The 27,390-nt window shown below is 45.9% G+C and overlaps 2 protein-coding genes across 9 annotated transcripts in view; one reads left to right on the top strand and one right to left on the bottom strand.

The window, feature by feature from the left end:
* The first annotated feature begins 63 nt into the window (after nucleotides 1-63).
* LOC105463920 (heat shock protein family A (Hsp70) member 5) lies at nucleotides 64-5,161 on the top strand. Its single transcript, XM_011711347.3, has 8 exons — nucleotides 64-416; nucleotides 514-745; nucleotides 1,114-1,251; nucleotides 1,903-2,015; nucleotides 2,108-2,498; nucleotides 2,614-2,851; nucleotides 3,131-3,298; nucleotides 4,247-5,161. The coding sequence occupies exons 1-8, from the start codon at nucleotides 295-297 to the stop codon at nucleotides 4,807-4,809; spliced, it is 1,965 nt and encodes a 654-aa protein (XP_011709649.1). The 5' UTR covers nucleotides 64-294; the 3' UTR covers nucleotides 4,810-5,161.
* Nucleotides 2,790-27,390, bottom strand: part of LOC105464088 (Rab9 effector protein with kelch motifs) — a 35,765-nt gene continuing 11,164 nt past the window's right edge. For 4 of the 8 annotated variants that reach the window (XM_071078332.1, XM_071078333.1, XM_071078331.1 and 1 more), the window contains 5 exons: nucleotides 24,631-24,783; nucleotides 20,089-20,250; nucleotides 14,197-14,346; nucleotides 8,649-8,798; nucleotides 7,707-8,016 (listed from right to left, as the gene is read on the bottom strand). In XM_071078332.1, coding sequence (XP_070934433.1) covers nucleotides 7,724-8,016; nucleotides 8,649-8,798; nucleotides 14,197-14,346; nucleotides 20,089-20,250; nucleotides 24,631-24,783 — 908 coding nt within the window. In that variant the 3' untranslated portion in view covers nucleotides 7,707-7,723. Of the gene's footprint in view, nucleotides 2,918-7,706; nucleotides 8,017-8,648; nucleotides 8,799-14,196; nucleotides 14,347-20,088; nucleotides 20,251-24,630; nucleotides 24,784-27,390 lie in introns of those variants that run through there. The other 4 variants (XM_071078337.1, XM_071078335.1, XM_071078338.1 and 1 more) reach the window with 3 other exon arrangements.

Genomic DNA, 27,390 nt, shown 5'->3' with positions numbered 1-27,390 from the left:
ATCGGCGGCCTCCACGACGGGGCTGGGGGAGGGTATATAAGCCGAGTAGGCGACCGCGAGGTCAACACCGGCCGACACAGCACAGACAGACCGACCGATTGGGGTGTTTCGCGAGTGTGAGAGGTAAGCGCCGCGGCCTGCATTTCCAGACCTGCCCTTCTCCTGGTTCGTGGCGCCTTGTGACCCCCGGCCCCTGCCGCCTGCAAGTCGGAAACCGCGCTGCGCTCCCGTCCTGCGGCCTGTGGCTGGACTGCCTGCGACGCCCTGCCTGCTGCTGCCGGACTGGTTGGCAAGATGAAGCTCTCCCTGGTGGCCGCGATGCTGCTGCTGCTCAGCGCGGCGCGGGCCGAGGAGGAGGACAAGAAGGAGGACGTGGGCACGGTGGTCGGCATCGACCTGGGGACCACCTACTCCTGGTAAGTGGGGTTTGCTGATGCGGGGGGACGGGCGTAGCCGCCTGGCCTGGCGTGAGAAGTGCGGTGCTGATGTCCCTCTGTCGGGTTTTTCTGCCAGCGTCGGCGTGTTCAAGAACGGCCGCGTGGAGATCATCGCCAACGATCAGGGCAACCGCATCACGCCGTCCTATGTGGCCTTCACTCCTGAAGGGGAACGTCTGATCGGCGATGCCGCCAAGAACCAGCTCACCTCCAACCCCGAGAACACGGTCTTTGACGCCAAGCGGCTCATCGGCCGCACGTGGAACGACCCATCTGTGCAGCAGGACATCAAGTTCTTGCCGTTCAAGGTTCGACCGGGTTTTTCTTGTGCGGTTAGAGGACGGGTGGGTGGTGGGAGTATTTAGAATTATAAGTCTCTGGAAGTGTTGAGACATCAGTTGAAGGCTATAGACAGGATGTGTGTAAAAACTGTAATAATCCTAGTATGTTACAAAACTTAAGACAGTATAGTTGATGTCGTAGTCGGTCTACAATAGTTTAGGAATAAAAGACCGATTAAAACTGAACTTTATGAGACACCTATACTCCCTGAAGTATTTCTAGTCAATTTGCAGCCCCAAGGGACCAAAATAAACCAAATTGTGGGGATGGTAGTGGGTCTTTTAAACTTTGAGATGTCATTGCATCTGTGTCTGAAAACAATTTTTTAAAATAGGTGGTTGAAAAGAAAACTAAACCATACATTCAAGTTGATATTGGAGGTGGGCAAACAAAGACGTTTGCTCCTGAAGAAATTTCTGCCATGGTTCTCACTAAAATGAAAGAAACCGCCGAGGCTTATTTGGGAAAGAAGGTAAATATTTCTAGAACAATGTTAAGTATTTTTTGATCATTAGTATTCTTGGTTGGCTGTTATGTATAGAAGCCTTCATGGTTTCAAAAATTTTAATCAGAATGGTATTCATGCTTGTCAGGTCATTATTGAGTCCTTTACTATAAGCCAAACAAAATAGACTTTTCATGTATTATTTAATGCTTACAATTCCAGGAGCATAAAATTTTATATGTTATACTCATCAATAAATTGGCTTAAAAACTAAAGTGATGGTTTGACTATAATTTTTTTTTTTTTTTTTTTTTTTTTGAGAGGGAGTCTTGCTCTGTTGCCCAGACTGGACTGCAGTGGCATGATCTCAGCTCACTGCAACCTCTGCCTCTCGGGTTCAAGCAGCTCTCCTGCTTCAGCCTCCCAAGTAACTGGGACTACAGGCACACCACCACACCTGGCTAATTTTTTTTTTTTTTTTTTTTTTAAATTTCAGTAGAGACAGGGTTTCTTCACATTGCCCAGGCTGGTCTTGAAATCCTGACCTCTGGTGAATCCTCCTGCCTCAGGCTCCCAAAGTGCTGGGATTACAGGCACAAGCCACTGCCTGGCCAGACTGTAATTTGAATAAGTGTTAAACTGTGTGACAATACATTTAATTATCTTTTATCCTTTTAGGTTACCCATGCAGTTGTTACTGTACCGGCCTATTTCAATGATGCCCAACGCCAAGCAACCAAAGACGCTGGAACTATTGCTGGCCTAAATGTTATGAGGATCATCAACGAGCCGTAAGTATGAAATTCAGGGATACGGCATATTTGCCAAATAGTGGAAATGTGAAGTACTGACAAAACTTTTCCCTTTTTTAATCTCCTAATAGTACGGCAGCTGCTATTGCTTATGGCCTGGATAAAAGGGAGGGGGAGAAGAACATCCTGGTGTTTGACCTGGGTGGCGGAACCTTTGATGTGTCTCTTCTCACCATTGACAATGGTGTCTTCGAAGTCGTGGCCACTAATGGAGATACTCATCTGGGTGGAGAAGACTTTGACCAGCGTGTCATGGAACACTTCATCAAGCTGTACAAAAAGAAGACTGGCAAAGACGTCAGGAAAGACAACAGAGCTGTGCAGAAACTTCGGCGTGAGGTGGAAAAGGCCAAACGGGCCCTGTCTTCTCAACATCAAGCAAGAATTGAAATTGAGTCCTTCTATGAAGGAGAAGACTTTTCTGAGACCCTGACTCGGGCCAAATTTGAAGAGCTCAACATGGTATGTCCCTTGTTTTCTGCTTTGCTAATGAGATCTCTTTAGACTCTGAATTCAGGACATTGCATCTAGATACTTAGATAACAGACATCACGGTAACCAGGTCTTTTTTTTCTAGGATCTGTTCCGGTCTACTATGAAGCCCGTCCAGAAAGTGCTGGAAGATTCTGATTTGAAGAAGTCTGATATTGATGAAATTGTTCTTGTTGGTGGCTCGACTCGAATTCCAAAGATTCAGCAACTGGTTAAAGAGTTCTTCAATGGCAAGGAACCATCCCGTGGCATAAACCCAGATGAAGCTGTAGCATATGGTGCTGCTGTCCAGGCTGGTGTGCTCTCTGGTGATCAAGATACAGGTAGGTCACGATCGCGGCACCTTTCATAGTGATTCCATAGCTTGATGGAAGACTCATTAGCTATTGCTTTAGAAAATACCAGAATATGAGCAACAAGGTCACACATGTAGTAAAGGGTGTCAGTGAAGACAAGACTGGGGTAGTCTCAAGATCATTAGCAACTGTTTAATTCACTGCCTTTAAGATGTGTGTTAGAACCTAACCAAATGCTAGAGACACAAACTTTACATAGCTCATAGGGAGAACTTGAATTAGAAGTTAAATAACTTATCCTTACAGGTGACCTGGTACTGCTTGATGTGTGTCCCCTTACACTTGGTATTGAAACTGTGGGAGGTGTCATGACCAAACTGATTCCAAGGAACACAGTGGTGCCTACCAAGAAGTCTCAGATCTTTTCTACAGCTTCTGATAACCAACCAACTGTTACAATCAAGGTCTATGAAGGTAATTACTTAAGTTTGCTAATATGGCTTTTTTTTTTTTTTTTTTGAGATGAAGTTTTGCTCTGTTGCCCTGGCTGGACTGCAGTGGCATGATCTCCGCTCACTGCAACCTCCGTCTCCCGGGTTCAAGTGATTCTCCTGCCTCAGCCTCCAGAGTAGCTGGGATTACAGGCATGGACCACCATGCCTGGCTAATTTCTGTAGTTTTAGTAGAGATGGGGTTTCGCCAGGTTGCCCAGGCTGGTCTCCAACTCCTGACCTCAGGTCATCTGCCTGCCTCTGCCTCCCAAAGTACTGGGATTACAGGCGTGAGCCACCGCGCCAGGTCTATCTATCACGGCATGTTTTAAAAGAACATGACTTAAGATGATCTATTGAAATGGCAAGGGAACTAAGTAACTGCTGTTTTCAGATGGGGGTCTTAATTTGAATAATGTTTTATATCTAGATATTTCGCTTTTTTTTTTTTTTTTTTGAGATGGAGTGTCACTCTGTCGCCTAGGCTGGGGTGTAGTGGCATGACCTGCAACCTCTACCTCCCGAGTAGCTGGGATTACAGGTGCCCACCACCATGCCAGGCTAATTTTTGTATTGTTAGTAGAGGCAGGGTTTTGCCATGTTGGCCAGGCTGGTCTTGAACTCCTAACCTCAGGTGATCCACTGACCTCAGCTTCCCGAAGTGCTGGGATTATTACAGGTGTGAGCCACTGTGCCCAGCCTATGTTTAGCATTCTTAATAGTAACTCCTAGAGTACAAGAAAAAGGAGTTCATAGTACTTTAAAATAGATAAAATTCAGTTGAGTTAGTAACCTAACTCATTGTTAGTACTAGTTGCTGCTCCCTGTAGACCAGTATGAAATTACTTTTAGCTCGATAAAACCAAAAGTGTCTAGATGTGCTAATGCTTGTCAGTAACAACTAATGAGTTTTTCTATATGTAACTTCTAGGTGAACGACCCCTGACAAAAGACAATCATCTTCTGGGTACATTTGATCTGACTGGAATTCCTCCTGCTCCTCGTGGGGTCCCACAGATTGAAGTCACCTTTGAGATAGATGTGAATGGTATTCTTCGAGTGACAGCTGAAGACAAGGGTACAGGGAACAAAAATAAGATCACAATTACCAATGACCAGAATCGCCTGACACCTGAAGAAATCGAAAGGATGGTTAATGATGCTGAGAAGTTTGCTGAGGAAGACAAAAAGCTCAAGGAGCGCATTGATACTAGAAATGAGTTGGAAAGCTATGCCTATTCTCTAAAGAATCAGATTGGAGATAAAGAAAAGCTGGGAGGTAAACTTTCCTCTGAAGATAAGGAGACCATGGAAAAAGCTGTAGAAGAAAAGATTGAATGGCTGGAAAGCCACCAAGATGCTGACATTGAAGACTTCAAAGCTAAGAAGAAGGAACTGGAAGAAATTGTTCAGCCAATTATCAGCAAACTCTATGGAAGTGCAGGCCCGCCCCCAACTGGTGAAGAGGATACAGCAGAAAAAGATGAGTTGTAGATACTGATCTACTAGTGCTGTAATATTGTAAATACTGGACTCAGGAACTTTGTTAGGAAAAAATTGAGAGAACTTAAGTCTCGAATGTAATTGGAATCTTCACCTCAGAGTGGAGTTGAAAATGATATAGCCCAAGCGGCTGTTTACTGCTTTTCATTAGCAGTTGCTCACATGTCTTTGGGTGGGGGGGGAGAAGAAGAATTGGCCATCTTAAAAAGTGGATAAAAAACCTGGGTTAGGGTGTGTGTTCACCTTCAAAATGTTCTATTTAACAATTGGGTCATGTGCATCTGGTGTAGGAAGTTTTTTCTACCATAAGTGACACCAATAAATGTTTGTTATTTACACTGGTCTAATGTTTGTGCAAAGCTTCTAATTAGATCAATTATTTATTTTAGGAAATTTAAGGCTAGATTCTTGTGTGTGGGGTGAGGGGAGGGAGTGTTTGGTATGTTGGGATAAGGAAACACTTCTATTTAATGCTTCCAGAGAATTTGCTTTTTTTTTTTTTTTTTTTCACCCTCCTGGGTAAAAAAACCCAAGTGATTCTTCCACCTCAGTCTCCAGCTAATCAAGACTACAGGCTTGTTAGCACCATGCTCGGCTTTTGCATTAATCTAACGAAAGGGGAGAGAAGTTAATCCACATCTTTACTTAGGCAAGGGGCATTTCACAGTGCCCAAGAGTGGGGTTTTCTTGACCATACTTGGTTTCCTATTTCCCCTTTCTAAAACTGCGTTTCTGGTGGTTTTTTAAAATTATTATTAATGATGCTTTTATAGCTGCTTGGATTCTCTGAGAAATGATGGGGAATGAGTGATCACTGGCATTACTAACTTGATACACTTGGACTTAATCTGTAACTTCAGGATGTAAAGGTATATTGTGAACCCCTAGCTGTCAGAATCTCCATCCTTGACATTTCTCATTAGTGGTACTGGGGTGGGAGCTAGGATGGTGACATTGAAACTCCACTACATCCCCTCACTATGAATGGGTTAAAGGCAGTGGTTTGTGTCAAAACTGGCTTATTACTTAGATTGCCCTCCTGAAGAAAAGAGTCCAGGTAAATAGTATTATCAATAAAGGGCAGGCTGGTGCTAACATAAAATCCAATATTGTAATCCTAGCACTTTAGGAGGCCGAGGCGGGTGGATCACGAGGTCAAGAGAGAGAGACCATCCTTGCCAACATGGTGAAACCCCATCTCTACTGAAAATACAAAAATTAGCAGGGCGTGGTGGTGCAAGCGGAAGGCTGAGGCAGGAGAATCACTTGAACTCGGGAGGCAGAGGTTGCAGTGAGCCAAGATCACACCACTGCACTCCAGCCTGGCGACAAGAGTGAGACTCCATCTCAAAAAAAAAACAAAAGAAAATTGCAATATTGCCCAAGGATAGGTATTTTATAGATGGGCAACTGGCTGAAAGGTTAATTGTCTAGGGCTAGTGGAACTGGTTCCCAACACCAACCTCTTAATCAGATCTAGACCTCTGCTGCACTGCCCCAAAAGTATTTGGGCAGTCCCTGAGCAGAAGACTGGTCTCAGGCCAAGCCCAATACAGCCATTAAAGATGACCTGCAGTGCTGTGTACCCTGGGGCCATAGGGTTAAACGGTAGCAACTAGGGCTAGTCTTCCCTTTCCTCAAAGGCTGTCACTACTGTGGATCACCTAGTCTGTATCTCTTTCTGAGGAGCTGTTCCTGAATGTTAAAAAGATAGACTTCAACTAATGTCTACTCTGATGTCTATAGTTTGTTGTTTACCTATTACAATTCTGTAACTTTTTTTAACCCTAACCCTATTGCAACCTTGTGATTAGCATTTAATACACTAATCATACCTACCTAGGTTTGTATTGCTGGTAAAGCCTTTTTTTTATATATATGTATACATATATATAAAAAATATGTATAGTATATAAAATGTTTTATATATATTATTGATGCTTTTATAGCTGCTTTTATATATATGTATACATATATTTAAAAATGATGCTTTTATATATATATATATGTATTTTTTTCAGACAGTTTCATTCTTTTTTTTTGTTGTTGTTGTTGTTGTTGAGACAGAGTCTCCCTGTGTCGCCCAGACTGGAGTGCAGTGGCCGGATCTCAGCTCACTGCAAGCTCCGCCTCCCGGGTTCACGCCATTCTCCTGCCTCAGCCTCCCGAGTAGCTGGGACTACAGGCGCCCGCCACCTTGCCCGGCTAGTTTTTTGTATTTTTTTAGTAGAGACGGGGTTTCACCGTGTTAGCCAGGATGGTCTCGATCTCCTGACCTTGTGATCCGCCCGTCTCGGCCTCCCAAAGTGCTGGGATTACAGGCTTGAGCCACCGCGCCCGGCCCAGACAGTTTCATTCTTGTCACCCAGGCTGGAGTGCAATGGCGTGATCTCAGCTCACTGCAACCTCCGCCTCCCGGGTTCAAGTGATTCTCCTGCCTCAGCCTCCCAAGTAGCTGGGATTACAGGCATGTGCCACCACGCCCGGCTAATTTTGTGTTTTTAGTAGAGGTGGAGTTTCTCCATGTTGGTCAGGCTGGTCTTGAACTCCTGACCTCAGGTGATCCACTGCCTCGGCCTCCCAAAATGCTGGGATTGCAGGCGTGAGCCACCAAGCCTGGCCCAAAGCCTTTCACGTTAATATAGTGGAGGTTTTTGCATTGGGCAAAACTTATCTATCTACTACAGTTTTGTAAACCAGTCACTGAAAGTCATTCCCAAGAGCTCTGAGAGGCAATATAGCAAGGTTTAGGGCAAATAAGAATTATTTGTATTAGTTTATTCACCTACCAAAGTAGGAGAAAAACAGATATATATTGCAGAAGATATTTTGGAGGTATAAAATAGCTCAGGTTTTACTTAACTATTCTGAAAGTAACTGACAGGTAATAAAAATGTGGGTTTTATTAGTCAACTATAGTCACAATACAATCATCATAGATTTCCCCCTCTGTATTCATCCCACCGAACACCAAACAGAGCAGTGTATCAGTCTGGCCTTCCTCATGTGAGCTGCCACTGTGGCTCATGACTTTGTCAGCTGAATCCCTTTTCTCAGCTTCATGGTTCAGAGTGAGAGAGTTGGAATCTTCTTTCTCAGAAGCACACGTCACTGGCCATGGAATGATACACATGGAATGGTCCAATCGTCCAGGGGGTAGAAAAGAATCAAATTTAAGCAAGGTCCAATGCTGCCTTTCTATGTTGGGGAGGGAAAAGGCTTCATGTTAAGAAATTTCCAGATAGTGAAAGCCGAAATGTGAATAAAAAGTAAAGAATTTTCTAGAAATGCTCAGTGATTTACTGTAGCAGCTGAGTCCTCACAAACAGGAAGTGAAAGGAAAAAAAGAAACCCTCATAGCAGCATTGTTGCTTTAATGATGTCACCCCCTACAGAGTTTTTATTTTTTTGGATTTAGATATAGAACCAAACTGGAAAACCGAAGCACTGCATCACTTTTTTTTTCTCTTTTTTTTTTTTTTTTTTTTGAGACTGAGTCTCGCTCTATTGCCCAGGCTGGAGTGTAGTGGTTTGATCTCAGCTCACTACAACCTCCGCCTCCCGGGTTCAAGCAATTCCCCTGCCTCAGCCTCCCAAGTAGCTGGGACTACAGGCGTGTGCCACCATGCCTGGCTAATTTTTTCTATTTTAGTAGAGACGGGGTTTCACCATGTTGGTCAGGATGGTCTCGATCTCCTGACCTCATGATCTGCCTGCCTTGGCCTCCCAAAGTGCTGGGATTACAGGCGTGAGCCACTGTGCCCAGCCACTGCATCACTTTTCAAAGGATGTTTAGATTTGCTTAAAGATCCCCATGGACACCTGCTCACCTGTGTGATACTGGTACATTGTGTCCAGCGCTCCTGCAGGAGTCATTCCACCAAAGATGTACAGGTGATTTCCCACAGCCACAGCTGAGTGGGCAGCACAGCCTGCTGGAGCTGCCCCAGTGGGACTTAGCTTCTGCCATTTCATGTTACCTGCCAAGAGAAAGAGCTTTGGCACAACATGGGCTAAGATGTGCTTTCAAACTTACCCATCTACTGCAGTTTGCAAACCAATCACTGAAAGTAATTGATTCACCAAGAGCTCAGAGAGGTTTAGTGCACATAAGAATTATCTGGGGAACTCTGACATGATTGGGTAGTCCAGGGAGGAAGGGAGGGAGGAGCTCAGTGATTCTCAGAATCTCAGGCGATTCAGATGCAGGCGGTCTTTGGATCACACAGAAATGTGATACAACCTCTATAATAACAGTCGCCTTCAGCTATTCACTATTTTTTTTTCTTTTTTTTTTTGAGACGGAGTCTCGCTCTGTGGCCCAGGCTGGAGTGCAGTGGCCGGATCTCAGCTCGCTGCAAGCTCCTCCTCCCGGGTTTACGCCATTCTCCTGCCCCAGCCTCCCGAGTAGCTGGGACTAGAGATGCCCGCCACCTCGCCTGGCTAGTTTTTTGTATTTTTTTAGTAGAGACGAGGTTTCACCGTGTTAGCCAGGATGGTCTTGATCTCCTGACCTCGTGATCCGCCCGTCTCGGCCTCCCAAAGTGCTGGGATTACAGGCTTGAGCCACCGTGCCCGGCAATTATTCACTATTAACTGCCTCGAATTAGGTCAATTTCTGTGTGTGTGTGTGTGTGTGTGTTTTAAATACAGTTCCTGGGCGGGGCGCAGTGGCTTACGCCTGTAATCCCAGCACTTTGGGAGGCCAGGCAGGCGGATCACCTGAGGTCGGGAGTTCCAGACCAGCCTGACCAACATAGAGAAATCCAGTCTCTTACCAAAAATACAAAATTAGCCGGGCATGCTGGCAAATGCCTGTAATCCCAGCTACTCGGAGGCTGAGGCAGGAGAATCGCTTGAACCCGGGAGGCGGAGGTTGCAGTGAGCCATGATCATGTCATTGCATTCTAGCCTCAGCAACAAGAGCGAAACTCAGTCTCAAAAAAAAAGAAAGAAAGAAAATACAGTTCCTTAGCAATTTTGTAAGTGCTGGCTAAACAACCAATTTTGCTCACTTAATTTTCTTTTTTTATTTTCTTTTTTTTTTTTTTTTTTGAGACGGAGTCTCGCTCTGTCGCCCAGGCTGGAGTGCAGTGGCCGGCTCTCAGCTCACTGCAAACTCCGCCTCCCGGGTTTACGCCATTATCCTGCCTCAGCCTCCCGAGTAGCTGGGACTACAGGCGCCTGCCGCCACGTCCGGCTAATTTTTTGTATTTTTTTAGTAGAGACGGGGTTTCACAGTGTTAGCCAGGATGGTCTCGATCTCCTGACCTCGTGATCCGCCCGTCTTGGCCTCCCAAAGTGCTGGGATTACAGGCTTGAGCCACCGCGCCCGGCTGCTCACTTAATTTTCATAACAGCCCTGTGAAATTGCTATTACTTCTGCCTATCCCCTTTCTTCTTCTTTTTTTTTTTTTCCCCCCACTCTGTTGCCCAGGCTAGAGCGCAGTGGCTCGATCTTGGCTCACTGCAACCTCCACCTCCCTGGTTCAAGCAATTCTCTGCCTCAGCCGCCCGAGTAGCTAGGATTATAGGCACCCACTACCATGCCCAGCTAATTTTTTGTATTTTTAGTAGAGATGGCGTTACCATCTTGACCAGGCTGGTCTTGAACTCCTGACCTCGTGATCCACCCACTTCGGCCTCCCAAAGTGCTGGGATTATAGGTGGGAGTCACAGCCTGGTGCCTGGTCTCCCCTTTCTTCTTACAAATGAGCAAACAAGAATAGACAGGGAGAGACTTGTCCGAGACCCTACAGCCTGTAAGTGGCAGAGCTAGACTGCACTCAGGTCTGGCTCCAAAGCTTGTGTCTCCAAAGTCTCTACACTGTAACATGCTGCCTCAGCACCTACTTCCAACCTATTTTTGCAGGGAAACTTGCATCTTTTCAAACAAGCATTTTTTTTTTTTTTTTTTTGAGACGGAGTCTGGCTCAGTCGCCCAGGCTGGAGTGCAGTGGCCGGATCTCAGCTCACTGCAAGCTCCACCTCCTGGGTTTACGCCATTCTCCTGCCTCAGCCTCCCGAGTAGCTGGGACTAAAGGTGCCTGCCACGTCGCCTGGCTAGTTTTTTGTGGGTTTTTTTTGTGTTTTTTTTTGTTTTGTTTTGTTTTTTGTGGTTTTTTTTGAGACGGAGTCTCGCTTTGTCTCCCAGGCTGGAGTGCAGTGGCCGGATCTCAGCTCACTGCAAGCTCCGCCTCCCGGGTTCACGCCATTCTCCTGCCTCAGCCTCCCGAGTATCCGGGACTACAGGCGCCCGCCACCGCGCCCGGCTAGCTTTTTGTATTTTTTAGTAGAGACGGGGTTTCACCATGTTAGCCAGGATGTTTTGTATTTTTTTTAGTAGAGACAGGGTTTCAACGTGTTAGCCAGGATGGTCTCTATCTCCTGACCTCGTGATCCGCCCATCTCAGCCTCCCAAAGTGCTGGGATTACAGGCTTGAGCCACTGCGCCCGGCCTTTTTTTTTCTTTTGAGACAGAGTCTCGCTCTGTTACCCAGGCTGGAGTTCAGTGGCACAATCTCAGCTCACTGCAACCTCTGCCTCCCGGGTTCAAGCGATTCTCCTGCCTCAGCCTCTAGAGTAGCTGGGATTACCGGCACACACCACCACACCTGGCTAATTTTTGCATTTTTGGTAGAGATGGGGTTTTATCATGTTGGCCAGGCTAGTCTCGAACTGCTGACCTCAGGTGATCTGTCCACCTCGGCCTCCCAAACTTTGGGATTACAGGGGTGAGTCACCACACCCAGCCCAAACAAGCACTTAAATAAGGCAAGCTATCACTGGATTTCAGATTTAGAGAACTACTTGGGTAGGCCAGAAAAACAGTCAACAAGTAGTTCCTAACAACAGAAAAAGGCTTTCTTTTTAAAAATAAGCATTAAAACCCCATCTGACTCCCTGCAAGGAATGGTTTTGTGTAGATAGTTGCCACCTGTCAACGCAAGGCAGGGGCCCAGCATCTCAGAGTAGGACAGGAGAATTACCCGGTGTGGCCAAAATTCTAGCCAATGTAGGAATACTAAGCCAGTGTCCCCTGGCCTCAGCTGTCATGGAGCCAGAGAATTTAACGCTTGGGAAGGTAGCCCGATATACTACCCAGGAATTCCCATGCCTTCTGCCCATTGTTCTAGCTCTTGTAGTCTGGAGCAACGCACAACATGTTCATTTCTTCATCCATCCACTCAATAACAGATATGGCCCAGGAGCAGTAGCTCACGCCCGTAATCCCAGCACTTTGGGAGGCCAAGGTGGGTGGATCCCTTGAGTCCTGGAGTTCGAGACCAGCCTGGGCAACATGGTGAAACCTCGTCTCTACAGAAAATACAAAAATTATCTAGGTGTGGTAGCATGTGCCTGTTGTCCCGGCTATCGGAAGGCTGAGGCAGGAGAATCACTTGACCTGAGAGGCAGAGGTTGCCGTGAGCTAAGATCACATCAGTGCATTCCAGCCTGGGCAACCAAGTGAGATACTATCTCAAAAAAAAGAAAGTACCTGTCACCCACTATCTGCCAGACACTGCACTAAGTGTTAGAAATGTACTGGAGAACAAAATAGACAAGTTCCCTACCATAATGAACCTCACGGCTTGAAGGAATTGCCCAGAATGAGTCCAGGGTGTCCCCACAGTATATCAGCCCTTCAGATACTTAAAAATATGTCTCATGTTCTCTTTAACCTTTGTCTTCCCACTGTTTTCAATCATTTAGCATAACAAGCATAAAATTCTGGTCATCTACGTCCATGTTATCCAGGTCCTTCATGGGTTAATGTCTAACACCTGAAAGAAATCCAATAGGCCAACACAAAGCATAATGGGTTGTAATGAAAGGACAACATTGTTGGAAGGATAAGAGATGATAAATGGCTGGGTCCATAGTGAGCACTCAGGAGATTATTTAGTGCTATGATTTTTTATTATTAGTATTCTGTCCAGAGGTAACAGAATTTGATGAAGATTCTGCCAGCTAGTCAAGTCACCTACACATAAGAGCAAGGCTATATTTCCTTCTTCTTTTTTCTTTTTCTTTTTTTTTGAGACGGAGTCTCACTCTGTCGCCTAGGCTGGAGTGCAGGGGCGTGATCTCAGCTCACAGCAACCTCTGCCTCCCGGGTTCTGGCGATTATCCTGCCTCAGCCTCCCAAGTAGCCAGGACTACAGTGCCTGTCACCACACCTGGCTGATTTTTTTTTTTTCTTTTTTTTCTTTTTGAGATGGAGTCTTGCTGTGTCGCTCAGGTTGAAGTGCAGTGGCATGATCTCGGATCACTGCAACCTGTGCCTCCTGGGCTTAAGCGATTCTCCTGCCTCAGCCTCCAGAGTAGCTGGGATTACAGACACCCGCCACCACGCCCAGCTAATTTTTATATTTTTAGTAGAGATGGGATTTCACCATGGTGGCCAGGCTGGTCTTGAACTCCTGACCTCAGATGATCCACCTGCCTCGGCCACCCAATGTGCTGGGATTACAGGTATGAGCCACTGTGCTCGGCTTTTTTTTTTTTTTTTTTTTGAGACGGAGTCTCACTCTGTCACCCAGGCTGGAGTGCAGTGGCATGGTCTCGGCCCACCTCAGGCTCCCGAGTAGCTGGGACTAGAGGTGCGTGCTACCACACTTGGCTAATTTTTTAAATTTTTAGTAGAGATGGGGTTTCACTATATTGGCTAGGTTGGTCTCAAACTCCTTACCTTGTGATTCCCCCGACCTCAGCCTCCCAAAGTGCTGGGATTACAGGTGTGAGTCACTGTGCCTGGCCTTTTTTTTTTTTTTTTTTCGAGGTGGAGTCTTGCTCTGTGGCCCAGGCTGGAGTGCAGTGGCGTGATCTTGGCTCACCACAACCTCCACCTCCTGGGTTCAAGCGATTCTCCTGACTCAGGCATCAACGTAGCTGGGATTACAGGCACGTGTGCCGGGACAACAGGCTAATTTTTGTATTTTTAGTAGACACGGGGTTTCACCATGTTGGCCAGGCTGGTCTCAAACTCCTGACCTCAGGTGATATGCCTGCCACAGCCTCCCAAGGTGCTAAGATTACAGGCATGAGCCATTGCGCCTGGCCGAGCAAGGCTATATATTCTTTCAAAGCACATTTTAAAAAATCACTTGAGAAGAAGTTTGAGACCAGCCTGGGCAACATGGTGAGACCCCATCTCTATCAAAATAAAATTTTATATTAGCCAAGCATGGTGGCACACACCTGTAGCTCCAGCTACTGGAGAGGATGAGGTAGGAGGATCACTTGAGCCCTGGAGGCCAAAGCTACTGAGATCATGCCATTGCACTCCAGCCTGAGTGACAGAGAGAAACCTTGTCTAAAAAAAAAAAAAAATTAAAATAACAATTTTAAACAGACAAGCCCCCGTGCCCTGCTTACTTATATCAATGCAGTGGAGATCATCATAGAATTTGTCTCCTGCCAAGCCTCCATGGATGAAGAGCTTTGTCCCTGCTGCCACCATCACATGACCATGCCGGGGAGATGGAGGATTCCCAAGTGTCTCTGGCTGTGACCAGGTCAGAGTCTCTAGAAAAGTAAATTCAATAACATCAAATGGCAAAGCTATGAAACAAGAACATGAGAAATAGTCCCAAGCCTCTGTATCATGGAGCTGTCCCATGCAGGAAGCAACCTTGGGGTCATTCTCTCCAACTCCCCAAGCCAATCCAGGCATCCCTCCTTTTACATCCTATAGGCTGGTGCGGTGGCTCACAGTTGTAATCCCAGCACTTTGGGAGGCCGAGAGAGGTAGATCACCGGAGGTCAGGAGTTCGAGGCCAGCCTGGCCAACATGGTAAAACACTGTCTCTACTAAAAATACAAAAAAAAAAAAAAAAAAAAAAAAAGTTAGCTGGGTGTGGTGGCAGGTGCCTAATAATCCCAGCTACTTGGGAGGCTAAGGCAGGAGAACTGCTTGAACCCGAGAGGTGGAGGTTGAAGTAATCACGCCATTGCATTCCAGCCTGGGTGACAGAGCAAGACTCTTGTCTTTAAAAAAAAAAAAAAAAAAAAAAAAAAAAAAAAAAAAGGCCGGGCACGGTGGCTCAAGCCTGTAATCCCAGCACTTTGGGAGGCCGAGACGGGTGGATCACGAGGTCAGGAGATTGAGACCATCCTGGCTAACCCGGTGAAACCCTATCTCTACTAAAAAATACAAAAAACTAGCCGGGCGAGGTGGCGGGCGCCTGTAGTCCCAGCTACTCGGGAGGCTGAGGCAGGAGAATGGCGGGAACCCGGGAGGCGGAGCTTGCAGTGAGCTGAGATCCGGCCTCTGCACTCCAGCCTGGGCGACAAAGCGAGACTCCGTCTCAAAAAAAAAAAAACAAAACAGTCCTATAGAGCCTCTGCGTGCATGCTTCTAGGGCTGGAGAGCCCACTACCAAACATGCCTGCCCCTTCTACTTAGCACCCGGAAGCCATTTCTTGTTATGAAATAAAAACGATCTCCTCTTAACTTCAAACTAAAACTACCACAAAGTCAAAATGAATGAGTCTGTTTCTGTGACAGGCCTTCAGAGTCATCATCTTGTTACTCATTTATTTATTTATTTAATGTATTTTTTTTTTTTGAGACAAAGTTTCAGTCTTGTTGCCCAGGCTGGAACGCAACGGCACGCAATGGCACGATCTCAGCTCACTGCAACCTCTGTCTCCCGGGTTCAAGCAATTCTCCTGCCTCAGCCTCCTGAGTAGCTGGGATTACAGGTGCCCGCCACCATGCCTGGTTAATTTTTTGTATTTTTTTTTAGTAGAGATGGGGTTTCACCATGTTAGCCAGGATGGTCTCGATCTCCTGACCTCATGATCTGCCCGCCTCAACCTCCCAAAGTGCTGGGATTACAGGCGTGAGCCACCGTGCCCAGCCCTTAATTTTTAGTAGAGAAGGGGTTTCAACATATTGGCCAGCCTGGTCTCAAATTCCTGACCTCAGATGATCCACCCGCCTTGGCCTCCCAAAGTGTTGGGATTATAGGCGTGAGCCACTGCACCCATCCCAAATTTTTAAATATTTTTAGTAAAGCCAAGGTTTTGCCATGTTGGCCAGGCTAGTCTCGAACTCCTGACCACAAGAGACCCACCCCCGCCCCGTCCGGGCCTCCCAAAGTGCTGGGATTACAGGCGTGAGCCACTGCGTCCAGCCATTTTTTTTTTTTTTTTTTTTGAGACGGAGTTTTGCTCTTGTTGCCTAGGCTGGAGTGCAATGGCACAATCTTGGCTCTCACTGCAACCTCTGCCTCCCAGGTTCAAGCAATTCTCTTGCCTCAGCCTTTCAAGTAGCTGGGATTACAAGTGCACACCACCATGCCTGGCTAATTTTTGTATTTTTAGTAGAGATGGGGGTTGACCATGTAGCCCTGGCTGGTCTTGAACTCCTGGGCTCAAGTGATCCACCCACCTCAGCCTCCCAAAGTGCTGGGATTGTAGGTGTGAGCCACTGCACCCAGCCTTATTATTATTTTTAGAGATGGGGTTTTGCTATGTTGTCCAGGCTGGATTGTAACTCCTAGGCTTAAGTGATCCTCCCACCTCAGCCTCCCAAGTAGCTGGGACTACAGGCACACACCACTTCACTCTGCTAGACTCTTCTGTTTTCAAGACAATATCCTTAATTGATTTGTTAGAGGGGTTGGGAAAGGGACTCCTGATGTGGCAGTATAGGATAATGGTTAGAATATGGGATTTGGAGCTGAAACCAGGTTATCTCACTAAATAACTATGTGGCCTTTCACCAATTACTTATCTAAGCTCCAGTTTCTATAGCTGTAAAATAAGGATAAAGACAATACTGGCCAGGCACGGCGGCTCATGCCTGTTAATGTGATTCTCCTGGGCCAGGCACCGTGGCTCACGCCTGTAATCCCAGCACTTTGGGAGGCCGAGGTGGGCAGATCATGAGGTCAGGAGATTGAGACCATCCTGACTAACACAGTAAAATCCCATCTCTACTAAAAATACAAAAAAAATTAGCCTGGCATGGTGGCATGTGCCTGTAGTCCCAGCTACTCAGGAGGCTGAGGCAGGAGAATTGCTTGAAACCAGGAGGTGGAGGTTGCAGTGAGCCAAGATTGCGCCACTGCACTCCAGGCTGGGCAACAGAGCGTGACTTCGTCTCAAAAAAAAAAGACAATACCTACTTCTAAGAGCTGAGGTATGAATTAAATGAGATAATATACATAAAGCATGAAGGAAAAAAAGTACATAATACATGAGAGTTATGAATTTGATTATTATTATATTTTACTGCAGGCAACCCTTTTTATCTTCAAAGCTGAACATATATAGAATTCTGGAAAATTAATCATATCTATATACCAGAAAAGTCTTAAAGGAGTACTGCAAAACTTTTTTTTTTTTTTTTTTTTGAGATGGAATGTTGCTCTGTCACCCAGGTTGGAGTGCAGTGGTGTGATCTTGGCTCACTGCAACATCTGCCTCCCGGTTCAGGCGATTCTCCTGCCTCAGCCTCCCAAGTAGCTGGGATTACAGGCGCCCGCCACCAAGCCCGGATAATTTTTTGTATTTTCAGTAGAAACTGGGTTTCACCATGTTGTCCAGGCTAGTTTTGAACTCCTGACCTCAAGTGATCCCCTTGCTTTGGCCTCCCAAAGTGGCCTCCCAAAGGATTACAGGCATGTTACCGCTACCGTGCCTGGCCTGCAAAAACTCGTTGAAACAAAGGTCTGCCAAACAATTTATCTTGAATTACTGTTTATGGTATGCTTGCTGGTTGTTCAAGGAGCCCCCGGTGTCCCAAGGAATTTAATTTAAAATTACCTGAAATGGTTTTTGCATAAATATGTTCCTTATTGTGTGTGTGTGTGTGTGTATATATATATATATTTTTTTTTTTTTTTAGAGTCAGGGTCTCGCTCTATTGCAAAGGCTGGAGTGCCAGTGGTGCAATTATGGCTCACTCCATCCTCAAACTCTTGGGCTCAAGCGATCCTCCAGCCTCCTGAGCTGATAGGATTATAGGCATGAGTCAGCATGCCTGGCTTGTTCATTACAGTATTGTTTATAATAAAGAAGAATTGGAAATAGCCTAAGTGTCCATCAACAGGTTTAATTATTGGTACAGCCATGATGAAATATTATGCACTTTTTTTTTTTTTTGACATGGAGCCTTGTTCTGTCGCCCAGGCTAGAATGCAGTGGCATGATCAGGGCTCACTGCAACCTCCACCTCCCAGGTTCAAGGGATTCTCCTGCCTCAGCCTCCCTGGTAGCTGGGATTACAGGTGCCCGCCACCGCATCCAGCTAATTTTTTGTATTTTTAGTAGAGACAGGGTTTCACCATGTTGCCCAGGCTGGTCTTGAACCCTGACCTCAGGTAATCCACCCACCTCCGCTTCCTGGGTTCAAGCAATTCTGCTGCCTCAGCCTCCTGAGTAGCTGGGATTATAGGCACCCACCACCGTGCCCAGCTGATTTTTGTATTTTTAGTAGATAAGGGGTTTCACCAGCTTGGCCAGGCTGGTCTCAAACTGCTGACCTTGTGATCCACCTGCCTTGGCCTCCCAAAATGCTGGGATTACAGGCACGAGCCACCGCGCCCAACCTAAGCACTTATTAAAAATGATGGTGAAGGCCAGGTGGTGTGGCTCAATGCCTATAATGCCAGCACTTTGAGGGACCAAAGCTGAAGGATCACTTGAGGCTAGGAGTTTGAGACCCGCCTTGGCAATGCAGTGAGACCCTGACTCTAATATTTATATTTATATAATAATAATAATTTCAAAATGTTGGTGAAGACTTTCTGATTGCATGGAACAATACTTAAGTGAAAAATTCAGGATGCAAATGTAACATATAGAATTATCTCTGTTCTTTTTCTTTTTTTTTTTTTTTTTTTTTTTTTTGAGACGGAGTCTCGCTCTGCGGCCCAGGCTGGAGTGCAGTGGCCGGATCTCAGCTGACTGCAAGCTCCGCCTCCCGGGTTCACGCCATTCTCCTGCCTCAGCCTCCCGAGTAGTTGGGACTACAGGCGCCTGCCACCGCGCCAGGCTAGTTTTTTGTATTTTTTAGTAGAGACGGGGTTTCACCGTGTTAGCCAGGATGGTCTCGATCTCCTGACCTCGTGATCCGCCCGTCTCGGCCTCCCAAAATGCTGGGATTACAGGCTTGAGCCACCGCGCCCGGCCCTCTTTTTTTTTTTTTTTTTGAGACAGAGTCTCACTCCGTCACCCAGGCTGGAGTGCAGTGGTACGATCTTGGCTCACTTGGAGTCCAGTGGTACGATCTGGTACGATCTTGGCTCACTGCCATCTCCGCCTCCCGAGTTCAAGTGATTCTCTTGACTCAGCCTCCCGAGTAGCTGGGATTACAGGCACCCACCGCTGCACCCAGACAGTTTTTGTATTTTTAGTAGAGACGGGGTTTTGCCATGATGGCTAGGCTGGTTTCAAACTCCTGATCTCAGGTGATCCTCCCGCCACGGCGTCCCAAAGTGCTGGGATTACAGGCGTGAGCCACCGTGCCCGGCCTATCTTTTTAGTTTTATTTATTTATTTATTTATTTATTTATTTATTTATTTATTTATTTATTTATTTTTTGAGACAGTGTATGTTACTCAGGCTGAGTGCAGTGGCCCCATCTTGGCTCACTGAAACCTCCTCCTCCTGGGTTTAAGCGATTCTCCTGCCTCAGCCTCCTCAGTAACTGGGATTACAGGTGCGTGCCATCATGCCCGGATACTTTTTTAATTTTTAGTAGAGACCAGGTATGTTGGCCAGGCTGTTCTCGAACTCCTGACCTTAAGTGATCCACTTGCCTCAGCCTCCCAAAGCTCTGGGGCACCAGGCCTCATTATCCCTTTTTAAATGCCAATTTTGCTGTGGGAAAAAGATACCAGGTAAGAGATATAACAAAGAAGTCTAGAAGTGAAACAGGCTTTCCTTTTTTTTTTGAGACGGAGTCCCGCTCTGTCCCCCTGGCTGGAGCGCAGTGGCGGGATCTCAGCTCACTGCAAGCTCCGCCTCCCGGGTTCCTGCCATTCTCCTGCCTCAGCCTCCCAAGTAGCTGGGACTACAGGCGCCCGCCACCGCCCCCGGCTAATTTTTTGTATTTTTAGTAGAGACGGGGTTTCACCGTGGCCTCGATCTCCTGACCTTGTGATCCGCCCGCCTCGGCCTCCCAAAGTGCTGGGATTACAGGTGTGAGCCACCGCGCCCAGCAGGCTTTCCTTTTTTAACTTCTGCTTCCTACATTAGGTAATTTGTAGACTGGGATGGCCCTGACCAGCCCCAAGGTGCCCACCAGTCCATACTTGCGTCAAACACGTGCAGCTTCGTGTCCTGCACAGGCTGGGCACCTCTCTCTCCGCCCCCAAAGACATATAGCTGGTTTCCAATGGCTGCGGATGATGTGTGGAATGTTCTTGGGGATGGTGGGGGGCTGGTCACTTCTGGCGTGGTCCACATCCTGGTTTCTGGGCCAGAGAGAATGAAGGCACTTAAAATACCGAGGTTGAGGGGCTTCTGACCTTGACTCTGGGGCTGAGTGAAGTCAGTTTTCAGACTCCAATCCCAGGTGGGGACAGCCTAGTTTTGGGCAGGGATCTCATACTCACAAACATCAAGGAAGAATGAAGATGATACTTAGGATTTGCCAAGACGGTCCAAAATCCCGAAGATTTAAAAGCCGTAAGTACAAGAATGGGGTCAGGCTGGGTGCAGTGGCTCTTGCCTGTAATCCCAGCACTTTGGGAGGCCAGGGCAGGCGGATCACTTGAGGTCAGGAGTTCGAGACCAGCCTGGCCAACATCGGGTGAAACCCCATCTCTACTAAAATTAGCCAGGCATGGTAGTGGGGACCTGTAATCCCAGCTCCACAGGAGGTTGAGGCAGGAGAATCGCTTGAACCCAGGAGGCGGCGGTTGCAGTGAACTGAGATTGCACCACTGCACTCCAGCCTCGGCAACAGAGCGAGACTCTGTCTCAAAAAAATAAAATAAAATAAAATAACATAAAATAAAATAAAATAAAATCACCCTCTTTGACAAAAGCTTTCCAAATTCTCACTGTATTTTATTTCAATGGATACCACTGTTGAAAATCGAAAGGCCAGGGTTCTAGAACTGATTTCCCTTTGCCAAACCTTAACTACACCAACTACCACAATTATTGAGCATTAATTATGTGCCAGATACTGAGTTTATTTAAATCCTTGACAAATTAACAAGGCAGAAACTGTTATTATCCAACGTGACAGAACACAGAGGCAGAGAGAGATTAAGTCACTTGTCCAAGGACATAGTTAGTGCCTAGCAAAGCAGAGACCCTCATCTGTGCCCTTAACCACCACATCATACTGCTACTCCTCCAAGCAAATTGGCTTCACAATTAGCCAAATGGTCTGCCAAGTGTCTCTCTTTCTTCTTCTTTTTTGTTTTGAGACGGAGTCTCACTCTGTCACCCAGGCTGGAGTGCAGTGGCGCAATCTCAGCTTACTGCAACCTCCACCTCCCAGGTTCAAGCGATTCTCCTGCCTCAGCCTCCCAAGTAGCTGGGACTACAGGCACCTGCCACCACGCCCAGCTAATTTTTTTTTTTTTTTTTTTTGTATTTTTAGTAGAGACGGGGTTTCAGTATGTTGGTCAGGCTGGTCTGGAACTCCTGACCTTGTGATCTGCCCTCCTCATCCTCCCAAAGTGTTGGGATTACAGGCGTGAGCCACCATGCCCCGCCGTGTCTACTCTATTTCTGACAGTGTTCTGTACCCTGAATATTCAACAATAAACAAACTCTTCCCTTCGAAGCACTTATGTTCCATAGAGGGAGGGCAGGGAGGAGGAGGGACGACAGGAAATACATACCCAAACAAATAAATCAAATTGAAAGATAACATACTGTCTAAATATGCTGAAGGAATTTAAATACTTGACATGTAAGAAAATTTGGTCCTAGTTCCTGAACTCTGACCAACTATTGTACAAATAGATTTTTTTTTAATTTTTATTTTTTTATCGGGCAATACTCAACAAATGCATTAGGTGGGCAACACCCCAAATATATTGTTGATAGAGGGAACTGAGCAAGAGTTGGCTGACATGTGAAAAATGTCCAGGTCAAAAAATGCTTTTTTGACAGGGAGTCTCACTCATTGCTCAGGCTGTGGTACGATCTCGGCACATTGCAACCTCTGCCTCCTGGGTTCAAGCGATCCTCCTGCCTCACCCTCATCAGTAGCTGGGACTACAGGCTAATTTTTGTATTTTTAGTAGTGACAGGGTTTCACCATGTTGGCCAGGCTGCTCTCAAACTCCTGACTTCAGGTGATCGGCGCACCTCAGCCTCCCAAAGTGCTGGGATTACAGGTGTGAGCCACCGCGCTGGCCCAAAATGCATATTTAAACTGTGCACAAGTTTTTTTGCCTATCAAATTAGCAATGTTTAAAACTGATAAATTCAGTGCTGGTCAGTAATGAAAGAAACATTGTTAAACACAGTTGGAGAAAGGATAAACTGGAAAAATCTTTCTGGAGAGCAATTTGGTAGTATGTATCAAAACCTTGAAAAGGTTCACAATATTTTACCTAGTCTTTTTATTGCTTGGCAGGAACCCTAAGAAAATAATTTGAAATACAGTCTATGACTTCTGAATGAAGATGTTCACTGCTTTGTTAATTATAATGGTAAAAACCTGAAAGAAACTAAATGTTCATAAATGGAGGAATTACGGTATTATGGAGTATTTTATATATAATGGAGCATGATACAGCCATTAAAAATGATGTTGGCCAGGTGCAGTGGCTCATGTCTGTAATCTTAACACTTTGGGAGGCTGAGGCAGGCAAATTGCTTGACCCCAGGAGTTTGAGACCAGCATGGGCAACATGGCAAAACCCTGTCTCTACAAAAAATACAAACAAATTAGCTAGGCATGGTGGCAAGCGCCTGTAGTCCCAGCTACCTGGGAGGCTGAGCTAGGAGGATCACCTGAGCCTGGATGGTCGAGGCTGCAGTGAGCTGTGATCAAACCACTGCATCCCAGCCTAGGCAAAAGAGTGAGACCCTGCCTTGAAAAAAAAAAAAAAAAAGTTAACAACAACAAAAAAACCCAAAACAAAACAAACAAATGATATGATATTAACAAAGCACTGTTATTAATAACAAATCAATTATTTTTGCTAAAGCCAAAAAAAATCACCTATTTCTCCTGGCATTATGAAATTAAAAGGAAAAAGTTATGAACGTGTAAATATAGTATGATCTCAGGCTTGTGAAAACAGAGAAAAGACAGGAAGAAGACAGAAAGTTGGGTCGGGCACATTGGCTCACATCTGTAATTCCAGCACTTTGGGAGGCCGAGGTGGACAGATCACCTGAGATCAAGAATTCGAGACCAGCCTGGCTAACATGGAGACACCCCATCCCTGCTAAAAATACAAAATTAGCCAGGCATAGTGGCGCATGCCTGTAATCCCGCAGGAGAATCGCCTGAACCCAGGAGGCAGAGGTTGCAGTGAGCCGAGATTGCACCATTGCACTCCAGCCTGGGCAACAAGAGTGAAACGCCGTCTCAAAAAAAAAAAAAAAAAAAAAACAGAAAGTTGTTAATAGCCTTAATATAATAGGATTGTGGATGACTTTTCCCACTTATTTGTATTTTTCAAGTATTTTACAATGAACATAAATAATATTTGTAAAGAGAAAAACAAAAACAAACAAAAGGCAAAAAGACAAGTTCACTTCCCCACAGGTGGTTTAGCCACCTCCTATCAGTTGTGATGTTCCCAAACTGCTTCCTCTATATAAAACTGCCAGTGATGGAAACAGGAAGGTATGAAAAACAAAAACAAACAAACAAAACGAACAAACAAAATGTCTTGTCAGTGAGACAAGTTAGGAACTTTCTACTTTTGGCTAAAAGAAACATACTAGGAGGATCCACGTCAGTGTTTCTTAACTTTGGCACTACTGACATTTTAGACCAGATAATTCTTCCCTGTGGTGGCTGTCTTAGGCGTGACAGGATATATACACGACATATCTGGCCTCTACCCCTAGAAGCCAGTAGCCCGCCCTACCCCCAGTTGTGATAACCCAAAATGTTTTCAGATATGGCCAAATGTCTCCCAGGGAGGACCTTTGGAGGACCTTACTGGAGGACCACTAATCTAGGTGACTTGGGTTCTAAGCCTGGCTCAGCCACTGACTCTCTTGTGACTTTATTTTTAAAAATTTTTCTTTCCTATTTTTTTTGAGACAGAGTCTCACCCTGTTGCCCAGGCTGGAGTGCAGTGGCACGATCCCAGCTCACTGCAATCTCCGCCTCCCGGGTTCAAGCGATTCTCCTGCCTCAGCCTTCTGAGTAGCTGGGATTATAGATGCCCACCACCATGCCCAGCTCATTTTTGTATTTTTAGTAGAGATGGGGTTTCACCATATTGGCCAGGCCGATCTCAAACTCCTGACCTCAACTGATCCGCCTGCCTCGGCCTCCCAAAGTGCTGGGATTACAGGCGTGAGCTACTATGCCAGGCCTCTTGTGACTTTAGGAAAGTCACTTTCCCCTTGATAAACCTGAGTTGCCCATTTGGCATAGCTGTTCTCTGAAGTCTCTTCCAGCTTTGACATTTAACAAGTTAAAAATTGTACGTGTTACCAACAATTGTTTTTATTCTGTTGTTTTCAGATTATGCTAAAAGTTAAAATTCCTATTTTCTATGATGTCAGCAAAGTTAAATGGTAATCAGTATAATCCAAATGTACTGGAATTATAATTGGATATATGTATACACACACACACACACACACACACACGAACATTTATATGTACATAAATAAAATAAGCTTTGGCTACTTACCAGGATTCAGGACTTGTAGACAATTTCGATTTCCTGATTGGTTGGCACCTCCAAATACCCAGATATGGTCAGATGTGCAGGAGGGAATGAAGCTAGCATGTTCATAGCGGGGCAAGAGGCCCTTGCAGGTAACTAAGTCCCACTGGTGTTTTCCTGGAAAACATTTCACCCAGTTCCTAGATTGGGGCTGCCAACTGTTATACTGGTTGGCACACTTGGGGATGGTTGTGAGAAGATGGCCATAAACATAAATGAATCACTTAAAGGGCATGTTGTCAACCTCCAGAAAGTTCTATAATAGATACTTAGGGGGCTGTCTGCCTAGCCCATAGACCCTGTTCTATGGAAACTGTCCCCACTTTGTCAACCACAAGGGTAGATCCCAGATGATATGTTTGCACTACACTTTGACTTTGTAGCTTTAGCTGATTGGGTTGAAGGTAGCCAATGAAACCAGAATGAGCCAATCAGATCAAGTGCTTCCACTTTCTCATGATCCTGGGCTCTACTTCCTGTCCTTGAATTCTTTGAAACACGCCTGTATCGGCCAGGCGCAGTGGCTCACGCCTGTAATCCCAGCACTTTGGGAGGCCCAGGTGGGTGGATCACGAGGTCAGAAGATCGAGACCATCCTGGCCAACATGGTGAAACCTCGTCTCTACTAAAATACAAAAAAATTAGCCGAGTGTAGTGGCATGTGCCTGTAGTCCCAGCTACTTGGGAGGCTGAGGCAGGGGAATTGCTTGAACCCAGGGTTATTTTACTTGGTTAACCAAGCAGAGGTTGCAGCAAGCTGAGATTGTGCCACTGTACTCCAGTCTGGGAAGACAGCAAGACTCCATCTCAAAAAAAAAAAAGAAAAAGAAAGAAACACGCCTGTATCTGACTAAATAAATTCCTTCTTTTTCCTGTGGTTTAAGTGGGATTCTGTTACTTGCAAATAAATGATGGCTGGCTAAAACAAGTTCACAGAATAATAATACCTAACCTTGGCCAGGAACAGTGGCTCATGCCTGTAATCCCAGCACTCTGGGAGGCCGAGGCAGGCGGATCACGAGGTCACGAGATCAAGACCATCCTGGCTAACAAGGTGAAATCCCATCTCTACTAAAAATTAGCCAGGCGTGGTGGCGGGCGCCTGTAGTCACAACTACTCAGGAGGCTGAGGCAGGAGAATGGCGTGAACCTGGGAGGCGGAGCTTGCAGTGAGCCGAGATCTCACTGCACTCCAGCCTGGGTGACAGAGTGAGACTCTGTCTCAAAAAACAAACAAACAAACAAAAAAAGCCTAACCTTTATTATTAATAGTAGTTATTTCACTGGGTTAAGCAATTATACAAGACCTTTACAGGCATTATCTTGTTAGATCTGAAGCAAGTTATTATCCCTACTTTATAGGGCACGGAGGTCCAGATGGTTGAGATGGTGTAGCCAGGGTCACCAAGATATTAATAGGTTGCAATAAAGACGTAACTGAACTAATTTAATGTAATTGAGGACTAGAAGTGATTTAATTTACCTTTGAATTTTTTTTTTTTTGAGATGGAGTCTTGCTCTGGAGCAAGGAGTACACTGGCGCAATGTCAGCTCACTACAACCTCCGCCTCCCAGGCTCAAGCGATTCTCCTGCCTCAGCCTCCCGAGTAACTGGGATTACAGGCGTGCGCCACCATGCCTGGCTAATTTTTGTATTTTTAGTAGAGATGGGGGTTTCACCATGTTGGCCAGGCTGGCCTCGAACTCCTGACCTCAAGTGATCCACCCGCCTCGGCCTCCTAAAGTGCTGGGGGATTACACTTCGTCCAGCCTACCTTTGATTTTTTTAGTGCAGGGAGTAGAAATTCAAATGCCTAGGCAGGAGTAACAAAGACTGTGGCAAACTGGAGAAAAAGAGCCCTCTTGATAGGTGGCAGCTCAGTTCCAAATAATTGTTGCCATGTAGACAAGCAGGCCTAATGACGTTAGATTTTCCAACATTATCAAGAGAAGCCAAACCATTTAAATGTCTATATAGATTTCTGCATGATTGGTTGGTAAACAATTTAAGATTAGGCTGGGTGTGGTGGCTTATGCATGTAATCCTAGCACTTAGGGAGGCCGAGGTGGGTGGATCACTTGAGGTCAGGAGTTTAAGACCAGACTGGCCAACATGGTGAAACCCCATCTCTACTAAAAACACAAAAATCAGCGGGGCATGATGGCACGCACCTGTAGTCCCAGCTACTTGGGAGTATGAGGCAGGAGAATCACTTTTTTTTTTTTTTTTTGAGACGGAGTATCGCTCTGTCACCCAGGCTGGAGTGCAGTGGCTCGATCTCAGCTCACTGCAACCTCCGCCTCCCAGGTTCATGCCATTCTCCTGTCTCAGCCTCCCGAGTATCTGGGACTACAGATGCCCACCACCAAGCCTGGCTAATTTTTTTTGTATTTTTAGTAGAGATGGGGTTTTACCGTGTTAGCCAGCATGGTCTCAATCTCCTGACCTCATGATCTGCCCGCCTCGGCCTCCCAAAGTGCTGGGATTACAGGCGTGAGCCACGGTGCCTGGCCCAGGAGAATCACTTTAACCCAGGAGGTGGAGGTTGCAGTGAGCCAAGATCATGCCACTGCGCTCCAGCCTGGATGACAGTTTGAGACTCCATTTCAAAAAAAAAAAACAAAAAAAAAAACACCTTAAGATTAAAACAATCTGGAAATGTTACGTGGACCTAACAAAATATGTAAGTGGGCCACCATTGTTCAACTTCTGCCCTTGTGTAG

Source organism: Macaca nemestrina, chromosome 14 (assembly GCF_043159975.1).
Source record: "Macaca nemestrina isolate mMacNem1 chromosome 14, mMacNem.hap1, whole genome shotgun sequence".
Lineage (NCBI taxonomy): Eukaryota > Metazoa > Chordata > Mammalia > Primates > Cercopithecidae > Macaca > Macaca nemestrina.
The sequence above is the reverse complement of the archived record's forward strand: the minus strand, read 5'-3'. Positions and strand labels throughout refer to the sequence as shown.

Excerpts from the sequence above, each read along its gene's own strand:
- LOC105463920 (XM_011711347.3), top strand. The coding sequence starts at position 295 with ATGAAGCTCTCCCTGGTGGCCGCGATGCTGCTGCTGCTCAGCGCGGCG. Across the intron at positions 2,852-3,130 it reads CTCTGGTGATCAAGATACAG|GTGACCTGGTACTGCTTGAT; the intron begins GTAGGTCACGAT and ends TTATCCTTACAG. Across the intron at positions 3,299-4,246 it reads TACAATCAAGGTCTATGAAG|GTGAACGACCCCTGACAAAA; the intron begins GTAATTACTTAA and ends TGTAACTTCTAG.